Raw genomic sequence first — 21,564 nt, 5'->3', positions numbered from 1 at the left:
GAGTTATGCACAAGGTCATGAACAACCTGTGACACAACCAGTTTCGTGGAGGATTGTCTCTTTCCACAGCTCTTGGGTAGAAGGCCGAGATAGTAACTGGACAGAATGTAACCTGAATCGAGGCTGAATTTGTTGCCGCCCACACTGTGTTCTTCAAGCAGTGACAAATAGTATTCGTTTTTAAAAGCTTGAATTTAAATGAAATAAAATGAAATAAAATAAAATGTAACTCATAATAAAAAAAGAAGGGCAAGGATGATTTGGTGCAAACCCTGGTTTGAGACCAGGAGGAGGCACAGATCCCTTGGGGATTGCGTCAGGAAGATCCTTAGGTGTAAAAAGATCAAAATATGTGGAGCTCTTTCCCGTTGTTGAAAAGGGAGCAGCCTAAAGAAGCTTCAGTACAAATGCTGTATGTCCTTTGCTTGTAGGCCTTTATTCCAGTCTCTGCAGAACCTTTGCTGAGATTGAATTCTGAGAGGATTGGGAAGCTGATGTGCAAAGATGGCTTGAACCTACAAAGGTCCAAAGTTGGGTGGTTTGCTCTGGAGGGGTCTGTACTTCACGTTTACCTGGAGGGCAGTCAGGTGGAGGAGATCCACCTCCGCAAACTGAACGAACTATGTGAGTAAGACACGCAAACATGGATTTAATCACTGTGCGAGTGCTCAGCGATTAGAGCACAACAGTTCTTACCCTGTATTTGTGTTTTACAGCAATTCAGCAAGACAATGAAGTCATGGTTCTGGTGGGGAAAGGCAGGTGAGAACGGATCATTTGCGCGCTGATTGACAAATTATTCTTACAGTTTGAAACCCCTTTAAAGACTAACCTATTTATTTTTTATAGATATTCCTAATGATGAAACAGTTTTCCCTCACATACTCATCTATTAATTCTTCTTTCTGTGCTTTATTTGTTTCTTCTTCTCTTTTTTTAGAACTCTGTACATAGAAGGAAAGAGAAAGCTGGATTTTTCTTGCTGGTGTGCAGCTATCCAGGCAGCTGCAGGGAGTGGAGGAGACAGGCTGCACGAGCAGCAGCTCACAGAGACGGACATACCGGTGATCGTAGATAGCTGCATTAACTACATCACACAGTGTGGTAAGAAACACAGAAAGAAACACACACTCACACACACATAAGAAACCATTTTTGTGAAGTAAATATGTACTTCATGCATCTTTAGTTTTGTTTATTGTGTCACATTTTGACAGTGCACTATAAAACATTCACACATATATGCAACATTACCTCATAACAAACCAAACAAAGACGACTCCTTACAACACAAGTCATACCTCATATCATGGTAAGCATTGATAATATAACATTTGCATAACATAAAATTTAGTTAACCATCATAGTTCAGCACACAAACAAAAATCCAGGCTCTTGGTTCAGCATGAACTGTAACCTTTTCTATCTTTCTCTGAACTCATGTGGCTACAATAGTTGGACCTTAGGTTTACTGTGTTAAATTCCACTGGATCTATCCACGGAAGAACCATCTTCCTCCTCATCTTTTATATAGCTGAACAGCTTAAACATTGGTTTCACCAGAGTGGCAGAGTTGCTTGTGCTACATCTCTTGCATGAGTTCACAGCTTGAAAAGCTTGACATGTACAACAGTTCAAAGTAGACAAAGATAAAATAGAGGAAATAACATGACTCTTATTTCCTCGAGTGGACATGGGCCTAACTTGCTCTCAGTATGGTGTGTGAGGTCCATTGTTTTAATTATCTGCACTCATTGTAGAGAAGTGCAGCTGCATCACACTTCTGTCTTTGTGGGTTGACACCGTTTGACATATTGGCCTTCTGGCTTCACCGCTAGCTGCTCTGCTCATGTGATTTTTTTTTTTCTTTTCTTTCTTTTTTCCCCTCATTGTTGTTTTTGCTTTGCCTTCAGATGTCAGTCAGCTCAATGTTTCCAAGCCCTCAGAGGCCAATCATTGCAGTGTTGAGGCGAAACACTTGATGCATTAAATGTTCTGAATGTTGGAAGATGCAATATAACGATTAAGTTTGAGGAACTTTTGTTTTCTTTTGTCAGTGGTGAAAGAGCTGTTTCTTCCTGTTTAAGTCTGTGTTTGTGTAACATTCTACTCTGTGTGTTTTTGTGTGTGCTTGTTAATGTCCCATCTCTAGGTATGGTGTCAGAGGGAATTTATCGCAAGAGCGGCGTGAACTCTCGTGTGGCAGCTCTGTGCGAGAGGTTTCGTCACGATGCTCGCAGCCTTTGCCTAAGGGAAGGAGAGCATCAGGTGGACGACGTCTCTAACACCCTCAAACGATTTTTCAGGGAGTTGAAAGAGGGAGTGTTCACAACACAGGACTCCCCCTCCTGGCTCAGCACTGCAAGTAAGAGTCATACGATTTTGTTTCTTCATGATTCCTATGTTTCTTATTATTTTACGAGCTTTGAGTATCCGGTAAAACATGTATAGATCAGACACCTGTGGCTCTCCTTAAAAGGGGCAAATTAGTTTTTCTGATTTTTGATATCATGATACTGCATCTGCTGAGAGAAACACTGACAGGCCAGTTTGGAGCCATGCTGTTCTAAAACCTGAGCTGGTTTAGTATTGCCATGCCAAAACAAGCAAGGCCTTCCTGGATTAAGAAGTCATCTGTATGGCAGATGACCGGTCATGGTCCCTTTACAGACATGCATTTTGTGGCATTTAGCATGTGAATACATTACAAAATTATTAGCCGAAAATCAATGTCACTGTGCTTTTTTAACAGGGCAGCAAATTTCAACATAGCAATTCTATTTTCAAATTTCTGTTTGCACACAATAACAGAATTATTTTGGAGAAAAACATGTTATGTTCATGCTCATGTTATGAGCCTGAGCCTTATGAGCCTTGTTCAGCACCTGAACCATTGCTGTGAATTAATGTGCTTTAACTTAAACTTTGTACCCTTGTAGACTGTTTGAGCAGTCACTTGAGAAAGCAGCATGGCAAAAACACAAGAAAGCAGTTTAGACTTGTGATAAAGAGTTATGGCTGCTCATAAAGCAGAGATGGATATACATCGTTATCACAGTGTTTCCAAGAACTGGAGTGAGAACTATCATTAGGAAAGTGACACACAGCACACAACAAGCCTGACAGAGGCAGGAAGTGAAAGATTTCAAAGATTCATTAAAGAAAACCTGTGAGAGATGTGTCCAAAGACCACAGAACAACTGTCAAGACACTCATGAATAACTTAGTCGACTTGGATTTCCTACTCTCAAAGAAGACTGTCACTAGAAACCTGCGCAGGAACCGTGAGATTGCAGATGAAGAAAAAGTCCACTTCTGCAGAAGACGTACCTTCAAGACAGACTAAAGTATGCTAAGGACAACCTGAAGAAACATTATGCATATGGGAGTGTGTCCTTTTGTCAGATGAGATGAGACGAAACAAAGGCTCTTTAGCCACAGTAACTTATGTTTGGAGAAAGAATGGAGAGGCGTCAACCCATAGAACACCGTCCCCACAGTGAAGCATGGTGGTGGGACTATTATGCTGTGGAGATGCTTCATAACGTCTGGAAGTGGGCATCTTGTCAAAATGGAAGGAAGAGTGAAGGATATGTGAAGATTTTGAAAGAAAACCTCAAACAGTTGGCAGCAAAACTGGATCTCAGTCATCACTTTGTCTTCCAACACAACAGTGACTCAAAACATACATCGCACCTGATGAACAACTACCAGCCTGTGTAAAGCTTTAGAGAGTCTCGCTCGGGAGACGAGTGTGGGTCTTGTTGACAACTACAGCAAATGACAGCAGGCTGTTTTCCAGTAAAAAGGATTTGCAAATAATTATTAATAACCTTGACCCTGGTAGTTTTTGTTTTTTGTGAAACAATTTAGTTTCTGTGTGCAATGTAAAAAAAAAATAAAAATAATAATAATAATAATCTAAACATCCAAAACAAAACTAGGATGTTTGGGAAAGCTGTGTTTTAAAAATCCCTTGCTATGTTTAACAGAAACCTTTTAATTTTTTTTGTGTAAGTTTTAAACTTTCATAAGGAGGGTCCTCATCTGTCCTCATCTGTAGCTTTTAGTCCCTCTGCACTTTAATCTAGTTTACAAGGAAGGACCACAACCCTTTTGTATTTTATCTTGGATTTGTTGATGTTGGGCGTCATTGTTTAGGGATTTTTCAACAATCTCTGAATCTCGAAATGAGTGCAGTACATAACTGCCTCTTACTATTTGTAGTCTTACACCGAAAACAGTTTTTAGCACAACCTTTCCAGTCTTTTTTGCCCCAGTCACATAAGCTTTTGTACCAGTTTCAAATTGAAAATGAGCATATAATGCTAGTATTGCAGGGATTTAATGATATGTTTGTCATTGTAATTCTAGTGTTTTTAACACTAAAGCTAAATTGAGCATACAGTGCAAAGAGAATGAGTTTAAAGATATGCTGCAGCTGTGTGTCTGGTACCATCATCTTGTTATTGTTTTCAACCAAAGATCTACACACTGCTGGCCATTTTTATTATACACATGCCAGTTTAAACAAAAATGCTCTTTGTTTTAGAAGTCTACAGTACTTTTTCATCAGGCCTGTCGTCAGCCTTTCTCCCTGTTTTGATCTTTTGTGCTCTCGTCCTGTGCTTTTTTTTTTTTTTTTACACTCCCAGCTCTTTCTTTGATCCTGGCCGTTTGTACTATAAATATCCTCTGTGTTCATAATTTTATTTAATAATTTTACTTTTCTCCTCATCTTCTTCTCTCTTCCTCAGCCATTCAGGATGAAAGTACTAAAATCTCCCAGTACAAGCACTTCTTGAACAAACTGCCTCATGTCAACAAGGCAACACTACAAGCCCTTATCAACCATCTCTACTGGTGAGAACTGATACACAGTGACTGATACCATCTTATCACCTCTCCCTGAGTATGTATTTGTGCACAGACTTGTGTGGTTTTTTTTTTACCGCTTGTGTTTCAGCGTGCAGCACTTTTCGGATGAAAACCAGATGAACAACCATAATCTGGCCATCGTGTTCGGTCCCACACTGTTCCAGACTGATGGGAAGGACTATGCTGCTGGCCGCGCCATTGAAGACCTCATTGAGCACTACAAACTCATCTTTGAGGTCAGTGCTCACTGATAACAAAGGTGGTAATGCTTCTATGCTAACACATCGGGGATTTAAAAACACTTTTCAGTGGTGTAGAGGTCTAAGTGTTCGTCTTATCTTTTTATCTTAAAGATCAAGCTTCACTGTGATTACAACACAATGTTCTCCTTGCATGCAGTGATTCTGCACTTTGAAGTATCAGTGCAGATTTTAAATGTTGATACATTTTTATTTGTGGTTGAATTACTCTGCTTATGCTCTCTTGCAGGTGGATGAGCAGCAGCTGAACAAGCAGATAAAAGTGATTGAAGTTATCCACAAAATGCGGGATCCGAAAAATGTGAGCAACATACAATAAACTTTAAACAAAGAATGGTTCAGTAACCTGACATATTTCAGAGGGAAGGTTTAGGAAAATCATTGAAAATATTACAATATAAACGCAGAACTAAAACTAAGAATATTTCTTCTATATTTTTAGTTTAGTTTAGTTTTTCAAATTGTGTCACTTAGAATTTTTTTCAGAAGTCCAGCTTTGGTAAAAGTGTGAATTTTTTCCCATGCAGTTTCAGTTTTTAGCTTAGTTTTAGTTAATTATAATAAACTTGGTGGATTTCTTTGGTGAGATTAAACAGTCATTTCCACAGCCATCATCAGAACATATCAGCAAATGAAGGAAATTCTTCTGGATCAGTTTTCTATCCCGCTGGGATACATCATATTTCCAAAAGCCATCACACACACACACGAACTTGATTGACATCCCAATCTTAATCTATAGGGTTTAATATGATGCTTCAACACTTCTAGGAAGGCTTTCCACAACATTCAGGAGAGTGTTTATGGGAATTTTTGACCAGAATCACATTTGTGAGGTCAGATGCTAATGTTGGATGTGAAGCGGCTTGCAGTTTGTAATTCATCCTGAATGTGTTAAGGGTTCATTACTGAAACTAAGGTGCCGAACCCAAGTCTTAGAAAAGCAACCACTCACCATAATCCCCCCTCCACCAAACTTTACACTTAAACTAGAAATTAACATAATAAATTATCACCTGCCTGTGTAATTAACCTTTATTGTTATTCAGTTCATCTCAGTGAAATGTGTTGTGTGAAGTGTTTGAACACTGCATTTGGTTATCTGTGTATACGCTTTTTTATCATCGCTGTTTTTCTGTCTGATCATTTGTTTGCTTGTGTGCCATAAGCTTCAGCCTCCTTCTGAACGAGGAGGTGACTTCATTTGTACTGTGTACCTGGAGGAAAAGGCCAGTGGAGAGAGACATGTGAAGGTGGGTTGGAATTCACCAAATAACACATTTATTTATTTAACAACCCAGTTCTTTCGTCTGGCACACATCAAGTTCCACAGTAACGAACAGGCTGGTGTTTATCGAAAACAAATATTTCCACTCTTCCCACAGATTCCTGGTTCTATGACAGCATTAGAGCTCACACTGGAGATTCTGGACCAGCGTAACATCCCAATTAAAGACAAAGATTACTGGAGCTGCTGGGAGATCTGCTGCAAGGAAGAAATGGGTAAGACTGATAAAAAGATGAAGGGAGGCAGGACAAATGCCAAACACAGCATTTTTTTTTATGCCGATGCAGATTTAGAATTTGTAGAGTTTTTTGTAAACCCTATGTCTTAATTATTCTGTTTTTTCATTAATATGGTACAGGGCTATTTTGCTTTGGAAAATGACAGTTTACTAGGACTAATGCAAAAAAAAAAAAAAAAAAATTGCCTGCAACAGTGTGGCTGCGAACTGCAGTTTGTTTTGCATCTGGTATGTGACCTGTCTGGTTCCCTACAAGGAAGTGACAGTATGAAAATGACAGTAGCAGTAATCTGCAGATTAAACAGGAAATGGAGCAGTAATGATGAGAAATTGAAGGAAATATAGTGTTGTTGATGGGAAGAGAAGGAAGGAATTTACCGCTACAGACGGTGTCATTTACTACAGATTGGTATGTAGATTTACAAAACAAAATTCTTCCAGGATGTAAGGTGAGATGTACGGAAAGATGTATTTATAGCATCCAAAAATATGAAGCTGTACCAGTTATGTCATCAAGCGCTCAGCATGTTTGTCTGACACTTTGACCCTATTGAGGAATGCAGATTTGCAAAGTTCTTTGTCATCCAGAAATGACCCAAGTTTGCATCATGTTTTCACACATGCTCTCTTTCTGCCTGCTCTGTTTTTCAGAACGCCCGCTGCACTATCAGGAGCGAGTCTTGCCCATCGTTCACTCCATCGGCACAGAGTCTCATCTGCTTATCAAGAAACATGCTGCAATGGAGGCCATCACTCTTTACCTGTGTAAATACAAAACAACAGAATCATTGCTGCACCGTTTGGTCTGCCACATTGTGGCATGCTTGCATCAATTTCAGTTATCTGGCCTTCTGTCCTGCAGCCAGTAAACCGGACGCATCCAAACACGGGATGATAAAATTCAGAGAGGAGCGAAGCATCTTGGGTTTGGGCCTCACCAGTTTTCATGAGCGTTATTTCATCCTCAATTACAACTCGCTCAGAATGTACAAGGACGTCAGAGTAAGATCTACAGACATACTTTTATCTTTTTATTTGTTAGCTCCTTCATAGACTCGTTAACTAATTTTTCCTTTTTTCCCCACTGTCTGTCAGAGTAACCGTCCAGAACGTGAATGGCCAGTGAAAAACTTGAAGGTTTACCTTGGTATAAAGAAGAAACTCCGTCCTCCCACATGGTGAGCACCTGTGCTACCAGTGTCACGCTATTCTCATGAGTGCTTAGTGGCAAAGCAGCAGGTGGCTGCTGTAAATGGAAACTGCTGTCACACCAGGAGGAAGACTGGCCATGGAAATTATCGCTTCAGTGGGCACAAAAAATGTATTTACTGGGAATAACAATTATGTGGGATTATCTGATCATGAATAATTAGATATCTGGCCACTCATTCTCCAGCTTTATACAAGTGTAACACCTCTGCACTACATTGCTGTTGGCGGGAGCAGCTAGTGCTACCCCTACTGATCAAAATGCATCTTTTTGATCTCAAATTACCTCAGTTTTGTTAGCTTGAACCAAATTGGTTGATGCCCTTGAGCTTCCTTGTTTCATAACTTTAAAAGTTTACGCAGAGCAACTTCTGCAGCTCGGCTCATGCTTAAAGGGATAATTAATGACTAAAGTTGAATTATTAATTTACGAACTCTACAGTTTCTTTATCTGAAGTAGCTGTTTGGGCCATGTAAGCAGAGTGACCACTAGGGGGCAGGCTGACACTGTGAATCCTAAGAAGCTGGATTGGTGTTAAAGTGATTTTTTGTTTATTTTTAGTTGGGGACTGACAGTTCTGTATGAGAGCAAGAAACAAGAGAAGCCCGAGAGACAGCAGTGGTGAGTACTTATTCAGTGCTCTCTTTTTTATAATACACAACTTTCAGGCTCTGATTACGTCACCAGCAATGTTGGTTTATTGGCTGGAAAAATAAGTAATACCGAAAACAAACAGCCGCAGGAGCATTTTTTTCCGCTAATTGGCTTGATTTGCAACAGGTCAGTAACATGATCGGGTATAAAAAGAGCATCTTAGGCAGAGATTCTCCATTATGCAAAAAACTGTCTACAAATTGTGCAACAATTTCAGAAAAATGTTCCTCAATCTAAAAATGAAAAGCCTGTGAATATCCCATCATCTACATAATCTATGGCCCATAATAACTTCAGAAGATTTAGGAAATCTGCAGAAATCTCTGTGTGTAAGGGACAAGGTCAAAACTCATGCCTGTAAATGCCTGTAAGCTGCTTGCTTGGGCTCAGGAAGACTTCCAGAAATCATTATCTGTGAGCACAGCTCATCGTGCGGTTCACGAATGCAGGTTAAAGCGCTATCGTGCAAAGAACCAGACACACGTGAAGATGTGAATGGACTGAGACAAAGTGAAAAACTGTTCTGTTGTCAGAATGATTGGCATTGTGCAAAACATGGACACTGCAGTCTCTAGATTAAAGCGGAGAGGGACCTCCGTGCTCATGTCTGATGGTGCATGCATGCATACATACATACATACATACATACATACATACATACATACATAGAACTGGCAGCTGGCACATCTGGAAAGACACAATTAATGATGAAAGATGTACAGAGGTTTTAGTTTATCACATGCTCCCATCCAGAAAGCCTTTCAGGGAATGCCTTGCATATTTCAGCAAGATGATACTAAACTGCATGCTGCATCTATTACAACAGCATGGCTTTGCTGTCGAAGAGTCCAGGTGCTGAACTGGTCTGCCTGCAGAAAACATTAAGGTGGAGTAAGTAAGCCGTGAGGTTTAGCAGCTATATATATCTGATATCAGACGAGAATGGGAATAGATTTCTCTCACAGAAGTTGGCATCTCAAATTTTTAGAGACGTGTTGCTGGCGTCAATTTCAATTTCAGGTTTCATTGTTCTATTGTGAATAAATCCAAGTTCATGAGATTTGCATTGTGCTTAGGGCTGGGCTATATCATACCGTTCACGGTAATACCGGTGTAATGTTGGGCAACGATAGGAAAATGAAATATTGCGATAGAATATGGGTAAAACGCGCATGCGCAGTGCCTTTGTTTACATACACACATGGCAGCCACGCAGAATGAGAAAAGCGAAAGTGGATCGTTAAATGAAACGGATGAACCAGAATTGGTTTGTAAAAATGCTGCAACTTCAGTGGTGTGGAACTGGTTTGGCTCCGTCAGATACACAACAAAGCTCTATTTTTGGTAGAGCGTGCTAGCGGACCGTCGTTATTACCGTGTTGTTTGGAAAATACGGCACACTTAAAATCAATCCTTTGATTTTTCTGAAAATCGACAGGTCCCCTTATAATCCCGTGTGCCTTATATATGAACTCTGGTTGTGTTTACTGACCTCGAAACGATTTTATGTGGTACACGGCGCTCGAAAATCTGTCAAATGTTTCAGTACGACTTTGCTAAGCTATGAACCCGCACCGCTTGATGGATTTTCGGAGCATCACGGCTACCGTAGGGAGGAGCCTCACGTAGTGATACGTACTGTGCTTCAACATAATATTACCATATTGTGTGTATAGCCTCTTTTTAAGTTTTGTGGATATTATACATGGTTATGCTGAGGATATGTCGTCCAATTTCCACTGGAAATGCCTTTTGGTTAAACTGTCAGCAAGGAATTTGCATTTGCACTGTTAATTTTTTATATAACTTTAATGCATTTAAAACAGCTGCTTGTTTAAGTGAAAATACATTGATGTTTTGTTTTTTGTTTTTTTTGCACTAATAAAGTTGTGGAGTTGTAAAGTATTTTGTCTAGTGTCAATTATATCGTCAGTTATATCGTTATCGCAAATTTTCAAATGTATATCGTGATAAATATTTTTGGTCATATCGCCCTGCTCTACTTGTGCTTTTATTTATAGTTTAAACAGTTGAATTTGTAAACATTTGTTTCAATACATGAAATATAACTAAAGTCTGTCATTATATTAGATTGCAGCACTAATATAGTGTTTGCAGGAGCTCAGCCTTTGCTCTTCCTGTGTGTCATTTTCAGTGTTGGGTAAATTACTTTAAATTAGTAACTTAGAAGTAACTAGTAATGTAACTATCAAAAGTAACTCAGTTACTTCAAGTTACTCGTTACTTTCAGAGTAACTAGTTACTAGGGAAAGTAACTTTGGTTTTACTCAGAATTCTCTTGTTAATGTGTTGCTTCCATAACTGGATACCCAGCCAGACTGCCAGTCTTCTAGCTTGCTTACTTGCCACAAGTGCACTGTGCCACCTACCAATAGAAAGGAAAAAAATAATGTGCACACTTCCATGAGAGAAATCCCACGCCTGGACCGTCGTTGACCGCCGCCATGATTCTAGCCTGCTTTTTACATCCAACACAAAAACTGCAGTCGTGGTGCTTTCGATTGTACTCAGAACTCGGAAATTCTGCCTTCTGAATAGGAAGATGTAGGGAACACCAGACTGCAGATGAGCTGCTTACAGGGCTGGACTGGGACAAAAAAAAAAAAAATCGTCCCGGGGAATTTGACTAGAGACCGGCCCACCATTATAGGAAAAATCATAAAGCCTTTGAATGAAAACAAACGCTGTTGTGACAGTGATGTACACTGTTCTGATGGTATATATGCATTAATCTATCAATCGTTTGTTGTAAGACTCAGATAATTATTTTTTTAAAAGCAAGACATTTTAAATAAGAATAAGAAAGAAAAGTATTTCCTTGTGCCCACCTCTCCCTGTTAATGCCCTACCTGCCCCCCTGGCAACACTTTGCTAGACCCGCCCCAGCACAGTTACCAGCTGTCAGCTAAGTAAAAAAAAAAGGATCCTGGTGTTATTTGTCTCTCAGAAACAGTTCATAACTTCCCTTCAACTCATTCATGTCACCTAAAAGGTAAACCTGTTTCTCCATCACCTGTTCAGCTCTGATGATTCAGTAAGGACATCTCCTGGTTTCATCTTCATGTTTCCCTCTCACCACATATCCAAACCGACATCATGACCAGCAGCTTTACAGCTGTGGCTCCAGCAAACATCAGCTGATAGTAGAAAGTAATATTAAATAAATTCTAACAACAGCTGATCAAGCTTAAACGTGCGCGACACCCGCTGGTTTCCTCTTTCTGGCGCAAAGTAGGCGATAAATAAACAAGAGAGAAAAGCCGATCAGCTGATCATTGATCAGTTTCATGATTGAAGTAGAAACAGGAGAGGGAGGGGAGAGAATGAGAGGAGAAGAGGCAGCTGTGCAGCGTAAACACAGAATAAATCCAGCTTTGTGTCTTTTTCATTGTAGCTGAAGTCCGGGACAAAATGTTCCTTTTCACCTCAATACGAAACCCGTAATATTTTCTCTGAATACGAGACGATTCTGTTTTTTACGGGACAGTTGGCAACTCTAATAATTAACCTATGAACAAAATAAAGTTCAACATCAGTAACATAGCACCCACCCAGCTGTATAGAAACTCCGTCATGCTAGCTAGTACGCAGTACGAAAAAGTCAGCATAACGAAAATAAACTCCACCTAAACTTGATTTATATGTGACTCAGATACACTGCAGGTCATAACTTCTTACCTGAAGTTCACTTCACCTGATACTCGGACCGGCGGCTGCTTCGGGTCTCTCCTCTTGGCCCCCTTTTCCTTCATCCACCTGCTGGCCTCCGCCACTTGCTAATGTTATTGAATCTGTGGAAGCTCCGCGATAGCCACCACACGAAGTAACGAATAACGAGCCTATTTGAATCCCAGTAACGAGTAACGCGTTCCTGGTTTTGGCATAATAACTAGTTACCGTGCTCGTTACCACAATAATAACGTAGTTACTGTAACGCGTTACTTAATAACGCGTTAGTCCCAACACTGGTCATTTTATTTATAATTTTTTTTTTAACTTTATGGCAGCATGGTGATACGGATATAAACACAACAACTTTGGAGAAAGCTGCTAGATTTTCTGTAGGCTGAGAAAACGGGTCAGAGAAAACGGGTCAGATCCCTGCATGAGAGTCTCGAGAAGGAGGCATATAAAAGGTTGACTCCACCTAGGGGGTGAACACACATGAATACACCTATAAACAGGACTCTGTTCTAAGCTAGGCCTGTTCAGGTATTCACCCTCCGTGTGTGTGTGTGTGTGTGTGTGTGTGCACGCGCGCGCGTGACTGTGTGTACATGTTACACTGGGTATGCATTGTTAGCATCTGTAGTCATCTTCGTAGTTGTAATGGGACAGCTGCTCCCGTCATGCTGTAGGTAGTATAATTTCTTGGTCGGCCTCCATCGCCATGTCCCTTGCAGCAACAAGCAGACATGAGAGGCAGCAAGGAAGATGCAGAAAGAGGTGGAAGGTAGAGGGGCAAAGAGTCATGCTGAAGGGGAGATACTGTATACTGAGTAAGAAATGTTGAATTTAATGCAGTTAAAAGACAACTTTGAGTGGAGAGGGATAAGAAAGTGGAAAAAATAATAATCAAAAGAGCTAGATGAGGAGGCGCCCGTGTGACTGTATCACCCCAATCTTTTTTTAATATATCTGCACTAAATGTCCCTTAATGTTCTCAAAACTCTTAGCACATTAATTTTCCCTTTTTTTTTTCTTTTTTTTTCTTGCAGCACTATTTTCTCAGCACTCCTCGTGCTTAAGCTTATAAGGGTGCTAATAAATTTTAGGAATATTATGTAAATTTTATTCTGTGGCTTTTTGGTAATCCATAATCATAGATGAGCAGCTTTCAGTCTTTTGACGCTGATAATGGCGGGCAGTTAATTGCAAGAAAAAACGAAAAAGTCACATGTAGGAGATACTGTGCTGCATGTACAGGGAGTGCAGAATTATTAGGCAAGTTGTATTTTTGAGGAATAATTTTATTATTGAACAACAACCATGTTCTCAATGAACCCACAAAACTCATTAATATCAAAGCTGAATGTTTTTGGAAGTAGTTTTTAGTTTGTTTGTAGTTTTAGCTATTTTAGGGGGATATCTGTGTGTGCAGGTGACTATTACTGTGCATAATTATTAGGAAACTTAACAAAAAACAAATATATACCCATTTCAATGATTTATTTTTACCTATGAAACCAATATAACATCTCCACATTCACAAATATACATTTCTGACATTCAAAAACAAAACAAAAACAAATCAGCGACCAATATAGCCACCTTTCTTTGCAAGGACACTCAAAAGCCTGCCATCCATGGATTCTGTCAGTGTTTTGATCTGTTCACCATCAACATTGCGTGCAGCAGCAACCACAGCCTCCCAGACACTGTTCAGAGAGGTGTACTGTTTTCCCTCCTTGTAAATCTCACATTTGATGATGGACCACAGGTTCTCAATGGGGTTCAGATCAGGTGAACAAGGAGGTCATGTCATTAGTTTTTCTTCTTTTATACCCTTTCTTGCCAGCCACGCTGTGGAGTACTGGGACGCGTGTGATGGAGCATTGTCCTGCATGAAAATCATGTTTTTCTTGAAGGATGCAGACTTCTTCCTGTACCACTGCTTGAAGAAGGTGTCTTCCAGAAACTGGCAGTAGGACTGGGAGTTGAGCTTGACTCCATCCTCAACCCGAAAAGGCCCCACAAGCTCATCTTTGATGATACCAGCCCAAACCAGTACTCCACCTCCACCTTGCTGGCGTCTGAGTCGGACTGGAGCTCTCTGCCCTTTACCAATCCAGCCACGGGCCCATCCATCTGGCCCATCAAGACTCACTCTCATTTCATCAGTCCATAAAACCTTAGAAAAATCAGTCTTGAGATATTTCTTGGCCCAGTCTTGACGTTTCAGCTTGTGTGTCTTGTTCAGTGGTGGTCGTCTTTCAGCCTTTCTTACCTTGGCCATGTCTCTGAGTATTGCACACCGTGTGCTTTTGGGCACTCCAGTGATGTTGCAGCTCTGAAATATGGCCAAACTGGTGGCAAGTGGCATCTTGGCAGCTGCACGCTTGACTTTTCTCAGTTCATGGGCAGTTATTTTGCGCCTTGGTTTTTCCACACGCTTCTTGCGACCCTGTTGACTATTTTGAATGAAACGCTTGATTGTTCGATGATCACGCTTCAGAAGCTTTGCAATTTTGAGATTGCTGCATCCCTCTGCAAGATATCTCACTATTTTTGACTTTTCTGAGCCTGTCAAGTCCTTCTTTTGACCCATTTTGCCAAAGGAAAGGACGTTGCCTAATAATTATGCACACCTGATATACGGTGTTGATGTCATTAGACCACACCCCTTCTCATTACAGAGATGCACATCACCTAATATGCTTAATTGGTAGTAGGCTTTCAAGCCTATACAGCTTGGAGTAAGACAACATGCATGCAGAGGATGGTGTGGACAAAATACTCATTTGCCTAATAATTCTGCACTCCCTGTATGTGCACTGGAATAGAGAGGCTGTCTCCTTTTGAATGCCAGCAAACACTAATGAGCTCTGTTAGGCATTATGAAGTGAACTAGGGAGAGGGAGGAGCTAGGTGGGTGTGTATGTGTGTGGTGGTGGGTATTCTGTCAAATTCTATGACTGCACCTAATTTTGTGTCAGTTGCATGCTGCATTGCTGTTTTGTTTTTAAAGTCTCTTTGCATCAGTGTTTTGCTGTGTCTCAGAGGACTTCACTCGAATAATTGTTGGAGTCTAAATTTGTGCTCATAACAGTAATAATCGTATAAATACAGCCTGTTTATTCAGCACAGCAGCATGACTGATGACTCAGAGGGCTATGTGACGGCAACCTGAATGGCATGAAATTTGCACGTACATGCATGCAGACACTATAGAGGCACGAATTCGCACTTTTCAGGGACACAGGCACGCACACACAGGCACACACGCTGGATGCTGAAGGTTATAATCAGTGTTTGTTTTGGGCGGAAGTTTAAATTAGTAGTCGTGCTCACTGTTTACGCTTGTGGCATCACTGTCAGGTGTCATAGGAGAGAACATGTCAATTTCAGTTAACAGTTTTCACTACCTCCCTTTGTTCTTGTTCTTTTTTTTTTCTTCCAAATTTCCCCTGGTCCTCGAATTCATCTCTGCCTCACTGTTTGCTTGTCTCCCAAGACCCCACACACACACACACACACACACACACACACACACACACACACACACACACACACACACACACACACACACACACACACACACACACACACTCAGCCCACAATTTGATTTTTATCGCACTGTCTGCTTCACTTATCTGCCTCTATTTATTTGCAGGTATCTCTGCTGTGAGACCCAGTCAGAAATGAGGGAGTGGTATGCTACATTTCTCAGTATTCAGGTATGTCCCTCCCTGAACACCTGCTGAGAGGCAGAAAATTTGTAATAAATCATTTAAATGTGTTATGATTTGTTTTATTTCTTTTGTTGTTATTTGTGAAAACTGTGAATTTCTTGTAAAAACCAAGCAGCGATGCAGAAGTTTTAGAAACTGTAATAAAGAAAGTAAATAAAACAGCACTACTGAAATCAGTAATCCTCACCAGGACCATGTTAAATGATTTAAATAGTTTCCTCACAGTAGTATTGTATTATATTGTAGTATCGTAATATGTCTGTCTTCTCTCCTCTCCGTTTCTCCTCCTTGGTAAAGTACGACGGTAACGTGTGGCCTCAGGATGGACTCCAGCACAAGCGTGTGAGTCGTGAGTTGCCAGACACACGTCATGGTAACGTGTCACTGATACCGCTGCGTGGCAGTGAGAATGAGATGCGGAACAGCGTTGCAGCTTTCAGCCAAGACCAGCTTGCTGTGAGTCAATCTACCAATCACTGGGAGTAATCTAGGACGAACCAGGCAGCTCACTGCAAAGCTGCCCGGTTAATCAGAGACTTTCATGCTGCGCAGGTGGTCCAGACCCCTCAACCATGAGCCGAATCAAAGAGCAGTGCAAATTTGCGCACATCCTATACCAATTTTGCACTTTGCTAGTCTGATTTCTATTCAGAATAGAATACATCGGATTGTGCATGAAATCAAGCGTTCTGCTTCAGTCTCCTGAGGCAGAACTTCTCATGCTCAATTTTTCTCTTTGTTAACCCTTCAGTGAAGTTTGAGGGATTCACCTGTGCAGGATCAATAATCTCTGTTTCATGATTTGTCTGTGATTTAACGATCGTTGCAGGATCTGGGTTCTTAAAATATTAAACTAATCAATTAAATATATTATGAAATGCAATGGCATGTGGTTTCACGAGCTGCGAAGATGATAAATGATTTGTGTTCAACCAAAACAAAAAAATGTTTTAAGAATCCAGACTGTGTGCAGAGGCTTAGACGATTATTTTTTTGTTTTTTGTTTTTTGATTGAGCCAGACTTATCCTGGTGAAGCTCTGCCAAAGCCTGCTTCAGAGCACTAAATACACAAACAATAACACATTCAGAGAGAGCTCACGCTTGCAGGGAAACTATACTTTCACAGCACTGGTGTCTTATCGGCTCACAGAATTTTATTCTTGGCATGAACAAACATCACCTTAGTTCGCCGGACTATATTTTTAAGCTCTCTGACACTGAACCAGACCTGCTTAGCAGCATCAATATTGTGTTCATGCAGCCATCCTAAACCCCTCCGCCCTGTGCTCAGTCATCGGTGCAGAACAGAACGTTGACAATCTGATGATGCAGTTGTCTCCTCCTGCTCTTTTCTTGTTATCACAAACCGCTCAATATTTTTGCTGCAGATTGCAGCAGCACATAAAAATTCATCTCAGCCTGCTGTAACTTCCACCGGCAATAGCCTGATTTCAGGGTTGCTGTGTTGTGGCCTGCCGCATATTTTCTATTGATTCCTGCCTGTTCAGTGTATCGACATGATGTTGGAGTGTGAGAAGAGGCGTGATTGCTGTGGTGATAGGACCACAGAGGATGAGAGAGAGAGTGCGAGTGTGTTAGTAGTTGAGAAGAGATTCACTGCATGTCGATATGTCCAATTTTCGATGTGAAGTGAAAGAGTAAATCTGGTACACAGATTGTGTGTCAGTGTGTGTGTGTTTGTTTGTGTGTGTGTCTGTTTGTCTGTAAAATGGGCTTTTCTGGCAGTCATTTAACCCTTTCTACACAGTTTTTCCATTTGTATTATTGTAGGGTCTATACCTGACAATATAAAGCGCCTTGGGGCAACTGTTGTTGTGATTTGGCACTATTTGAATTCAGGTTAATACATTTTTGTCTGCTTTGTTGTTCATCAAAAATATGCTTATCTTTCAGTTCCTTAAAGATTTTCGATAATGGTCTCAGTAAGGAAGGTAGGACCATTTTATACACATGAGTTTTTTGGGGGTTTTTTTGTTTTGTTTTTTATCACACACAAATTCTGTTTTAGTAGCATATTAATTTTGGTCACCCTGAACTGTGTGTCTCCTGTGCATTCAATAGTCTCTGTGCATTTGATCAACCTCACTTGTTGTTGTTTGTGCTCGAGTCTCTCAGTACTCAAAGTATTCTGAATATTTTTATTAGTGCATGGGATGCTACATTACCGTCAGTTGTCAATTTAGGTTGCTAGGCAATGTGATGGTGTTTGTCATAGTTTGTCATGCATAATTCAGTTTTTGTGGAGATAAAGTAGATGACACCTATCACACCTTATTAAAGCTAAAGTGCTTTAATATGATGTGATAGGTGCAAACTCCTAAAGATGGGCCTAAAGATGTAGTCCATTGCTAGGTGGTTTGATTATGCTATAATGTCAGATATTATAGCATAATCAGCATAATGTTATAGCATATATATATATATATATATATGTTATGATATATATATTATAGCTTGTGTAAAGTCTGGTCAGTCTGGTGGTTGAACTCGTATAAGGAGACGATCTTGAAGGGAAGAGCGGCCAAATTTAAATCAGGCTCGGCTTTGAGCTGTGGAATTTATAATTTTGATAACACATCATTGTTTAAGTTACTTATGAGTATTTTCTGTGCCAAGTTTCTGAGATACAGCATGCTTCTGTTTCTTATATTTGGACTTTTCTGACTGAAAATCGAGACATCATAAAGTGTGAGTGAAAGTTAAAGTCTCTCAGTTTAAGCCGATCCCTCGGTTCATCTGTCAGGCTGCATGTCCGTGTTTATATGTACTCTTGACCGGAGCTTATTGAGTCCGCATCTCATGAGCAGCCTCATATCTGGTTGCCATGGCTCCGAGACATCCATGGTCTGAATGAGAATTTTAAGCTTGACCTCCTGGGGGACTTTTAAAAATGTTGTCAAACTAATTTTAGGTTTGGGGAGAACACTGAAAGTTAGTTTCACTAAGTGAAGCTACAAGTCTTACCAGATGTTTATGAATGAGAAGATCTGCTTGTGATATTTGTTTTCTTTTATTTTGATGAAAGGCTGACTGTCTGAATGTTTTCTTTCAAGGTTGGATCATCGGCCTCATCGGATGTCCCCTAGACATTCCAGTGACTTCATCATTCCCGAGTGGCAGACACTGAGAAAAACACTTATAATGTATGCGGATAACGGCCTTGCACCTCCTTTGAACACGTGCTGGAATGAAAAGAATGCAGCAGACAACAGGATCACACCGCTTTCCGTGCACAGATGAAGTGAATGAAGAGAAACCGTTTGTCGGACCACAGTTTCCCTGAAGAGGCCAGAATCGATTCCAACCTGATTTGCACCTAATGTTTCCACTGGACTCATAAGAGACAAACCTTTATTTCTTTATATATATTTTTTTTTGGGGGGGACACACAAAAGACCAGTAATCCTGGGCACCAGCACAGCGTGGTGTGCAGGTTTTTGTTTTAGACATCAAAAGCTTGACATTCATTTTGCAGCCGAGTCATATTTTTAAACTTTCTGTACTCTTTGCTCAACAAATCATCAGATCAGTGTGCAGTTTAAATTAAGTAATTGTAGCTTTTGTGACGTTGATATCAGAGGACACTGTGACCTGATTTTCTCTCTGGAGTTTGTTCCAAGGGGACCAAACTGGACTGAAAAATGACAGGTGATGGATGATGTTAGTCCACGGGACATTGGGGGGTGCTGTGGAAAACCTTAGTCTGAGGTTTTTTTTGTGCTTTTTGCCACTTTTGTGCATATGTGCAGCACTGTGCATAGAGTGCGTTTACATGGGGATATGAAGATATGAAGACCTTCAGGGAGTAAAGCAAGGAGAATCTTGTGCTGAAAAAAGGCATTTTTTTTTCTCTTTCCTTCATCTTTTCTTCCCATCCTCACAGGCACTGCATCCTCTTTGTAGATGATTTTTTTTAAAAATCCTGAGCTACAGAATACAGCGCATTAACCAGCAGTATTTATAAAGTTTTAGATTATGTGTTAGTCGCTTTTTCAATATCTTCTTTATGCACAGCTTAGAATCTTCGTGGAATCGCGTTTTTTATAGTAAGGAGCACAAAAGTGGTGCTGAAAAATCTGTAGGTACAAGAAACGAAGTGCTTTACGATGCTCCGTCATTCCTTCTACATGAATCCAACCTTGTATATATTTAATGTAAAGAATTAATCTGTCAACAGTTGCCTTACCAGCTTCGCTGAGCAATTCCTCGTCGTCGCTTCCTTTTAATGTTCTCACCTGTGGGATTCCCGTAATGTAAAGATTTATTTATTTTGACAGCAGAGGACGCTGTGATGCTGTGTTTTCTCAACCTGAGTTGGTGATGATCTTCATCAACATGTGTAAACACCTTGAAGTTGAGTTCCTGTGAAGAATATGTATTTACAGTAGTGTGCCATTAACTGCCCTCTGACCTCAGCAGGAGTCCTGAAGACTCAACTGTGTAATAGCACGTTGTATACAAAGTATTCACTCTGTACTTAGTTGTTTATTGTTTTACAACGTTCATTTAGAGTGGGTGTACTTACTTTTCCAAAGGTTCTTGGCGCTGATCGTCAGATTTTAGTTTTCAGGTTTAAAGGTAGCCTGTGTATAAGTTGTAGCTTTCAGGTTCAGGTGTGATCTAACATAAATAGTCACTCACACCTGTGTTGCACAAAAATAATCCCTTTTATGTGATTTCTGGAACACTTAGCTGAAGTATTGATGGGTTAAAAATATGCAGGTGATTATTTTAAATGTTTCACATAATGTGGATTTTTTTTTTTTTTAAATCTCGATCACTCTCATCCTTTTTACATCATTACAATTCAAAGTTGTAAAACAAAAGTCTAACAGAGGCTGTTAGATACTGTTTATAGATAGTGTGTTTCTTTGTCCCTGCCTTTTGTATTCTGTTACTGTGCATTTTACAAATTATTGCATCTCTAAAACTCTAATAAACACATTCTGCTAGTTGCTTGTTTCCTGTGGAACATGCATACTCCTTTTACTCTTGGAAGAAATCTTTCTTCCAGAAGGTTGATGTCCTCCAGCTCTGCTTTGCCCTCATGGTAATCTACTTGCTTCTTCTGTGCCTTTATACACAGTCCAGCACTTCACGGGGTAGCTGTGAAAACATGGGCTCGGATACAGATGCACATACACTTTGGAGAGAAACTTTGGTGAGCCCTGCAGGTTTTATAACGGTGTCATGCTACACTCATAAAAAGGAAGACTATTGATGAGCTCTGAGGAAAAATGTCAGCTGTGTGGGTGTGTGGGGTACAGTGATCATAGGGAGGGCCCTGAGGAAGTTTCCTGCGTGTGTGAGAGGGACTGAGTCACAGTGGTCCACCAGCACTCCAGTGCGCTCTTTTTAAACAGATCTGACACATCAGGGTCACCCTGTACCTCGAGACACACCGGAGAGCCCTGCGAGGGATGTGCACACAGGAGATCTTCAGCAAACCATTCTCAAACACGCACAAGAGGCCTAGCGGGCAAGAACACACGCAAGCACAGTGGCATGGCCTTTACTATATAGGTCATGACAGCAGTTGCATAAAGCAGAAGGATGGAGACAGATGTTTAGGGGAAAAAAA

The 21,564-nt window shown here is 40.5% G+C and overlaps 1 protein-coding gene across 5 annotated transcripts in view; it reads left to right on the top strand.

Annotated features, from left to right (window-relative positions):
- Positions 1 to 20,938, top strand: part of arap1 (ArfGAP with RhoGAP domain, ankyrin repeat and PH domain 1) — a 62,430-nt gene extending 41,492 nt beyond the window's left edge. For 3 of the 5 annotated variants that reach the window (XM_084951371.1, XM_084951372.1, XM_084951375.1), the window contains 16 exons: positions 432 to 624; positions 717 to 762; positions 941 to 1,104; positions 2,153 to 2,365; positions 4,758 to 4,863; positions 4,967 to 5,114; positions 5,368 to 5,439; positions 6,308 to 6,391; positions 6,524 to 6,641; positions 7,316 to 7,429; positions 7,527 to 7,666; positions 7,760 to 7,842; positions 8,436 to 8,495; positions 15,883 to 15,946; positions 16,259 to 16,417; positions 19,037 to 20,938. In XM_084951371.1, the coding sequence (XP_084807497.1) occupies positions 432 to 624; positions 717 to 762; positions 941 to 1,104; positions 2,153 to 2,365; positions 4,758 to 4,863; positions 4,967 to 5,114; positions 5,368 to 5,439; positions 6,308 to 6,391; positions 6,524 to 6,641; positions 7,316 to 7,429; positions 7,527 to 7,666; positions 7,760 to 7,842; positions 8,436 to 8,495; positions 15,883 to 15,946; positions 16,259 to 16,417; positions 19,037 to 19,069 (1,797 nt within the window). In that variant the 3' untranslated portion in view covers positions 19,070 to 20,938. Of the gene's footprint in view, positions 1 to 431; positions 625 to 716; positions 763 to 940; positions 1,105 to 2,152; positions 2,366 to 4,757; positions 4,864 to 4,966; positions 5,115 to 5,367; positions 5,440 to 6,307; positions 6,392 to 6,523; positions 6,642 to 7,315; positions 7,430 to 7,526; positions 7,667 to 7,759; positions 7,843 to 8,435; positions 8,496 to 15,882; positions 15,947 to 16,258; positions 16,418 to 17,876; positions 17,915 to 19,036 lie in introns of all 5 variants that reach the window. The other 2 variants (XM_084951374.1, XM_084951373.1) reach the window with 2 other exon arrangements.
- Positions 20,939 to 21,564: the final 626 nt, after the last annotated feature.

The sequence above is a fragment of the Perissodus microlepis genome, chromosome 14 (assembly GCF_051167445.1).
Source record: "Perissodus microlepis isolate ML-2025 ecotype Zambia chromosome 14, ASM5116744v1, whole genome shotgun sequence".
Lineage (NCBI taxonomy): Eukaryota > Metazoa > Chordata > Actinopteri > Cichliformes > Cichlidae > Perissodus > Perissodus microlepis.
This window is presented reverse-complemented; position numbering and strand designations above follow the sequence as displayed.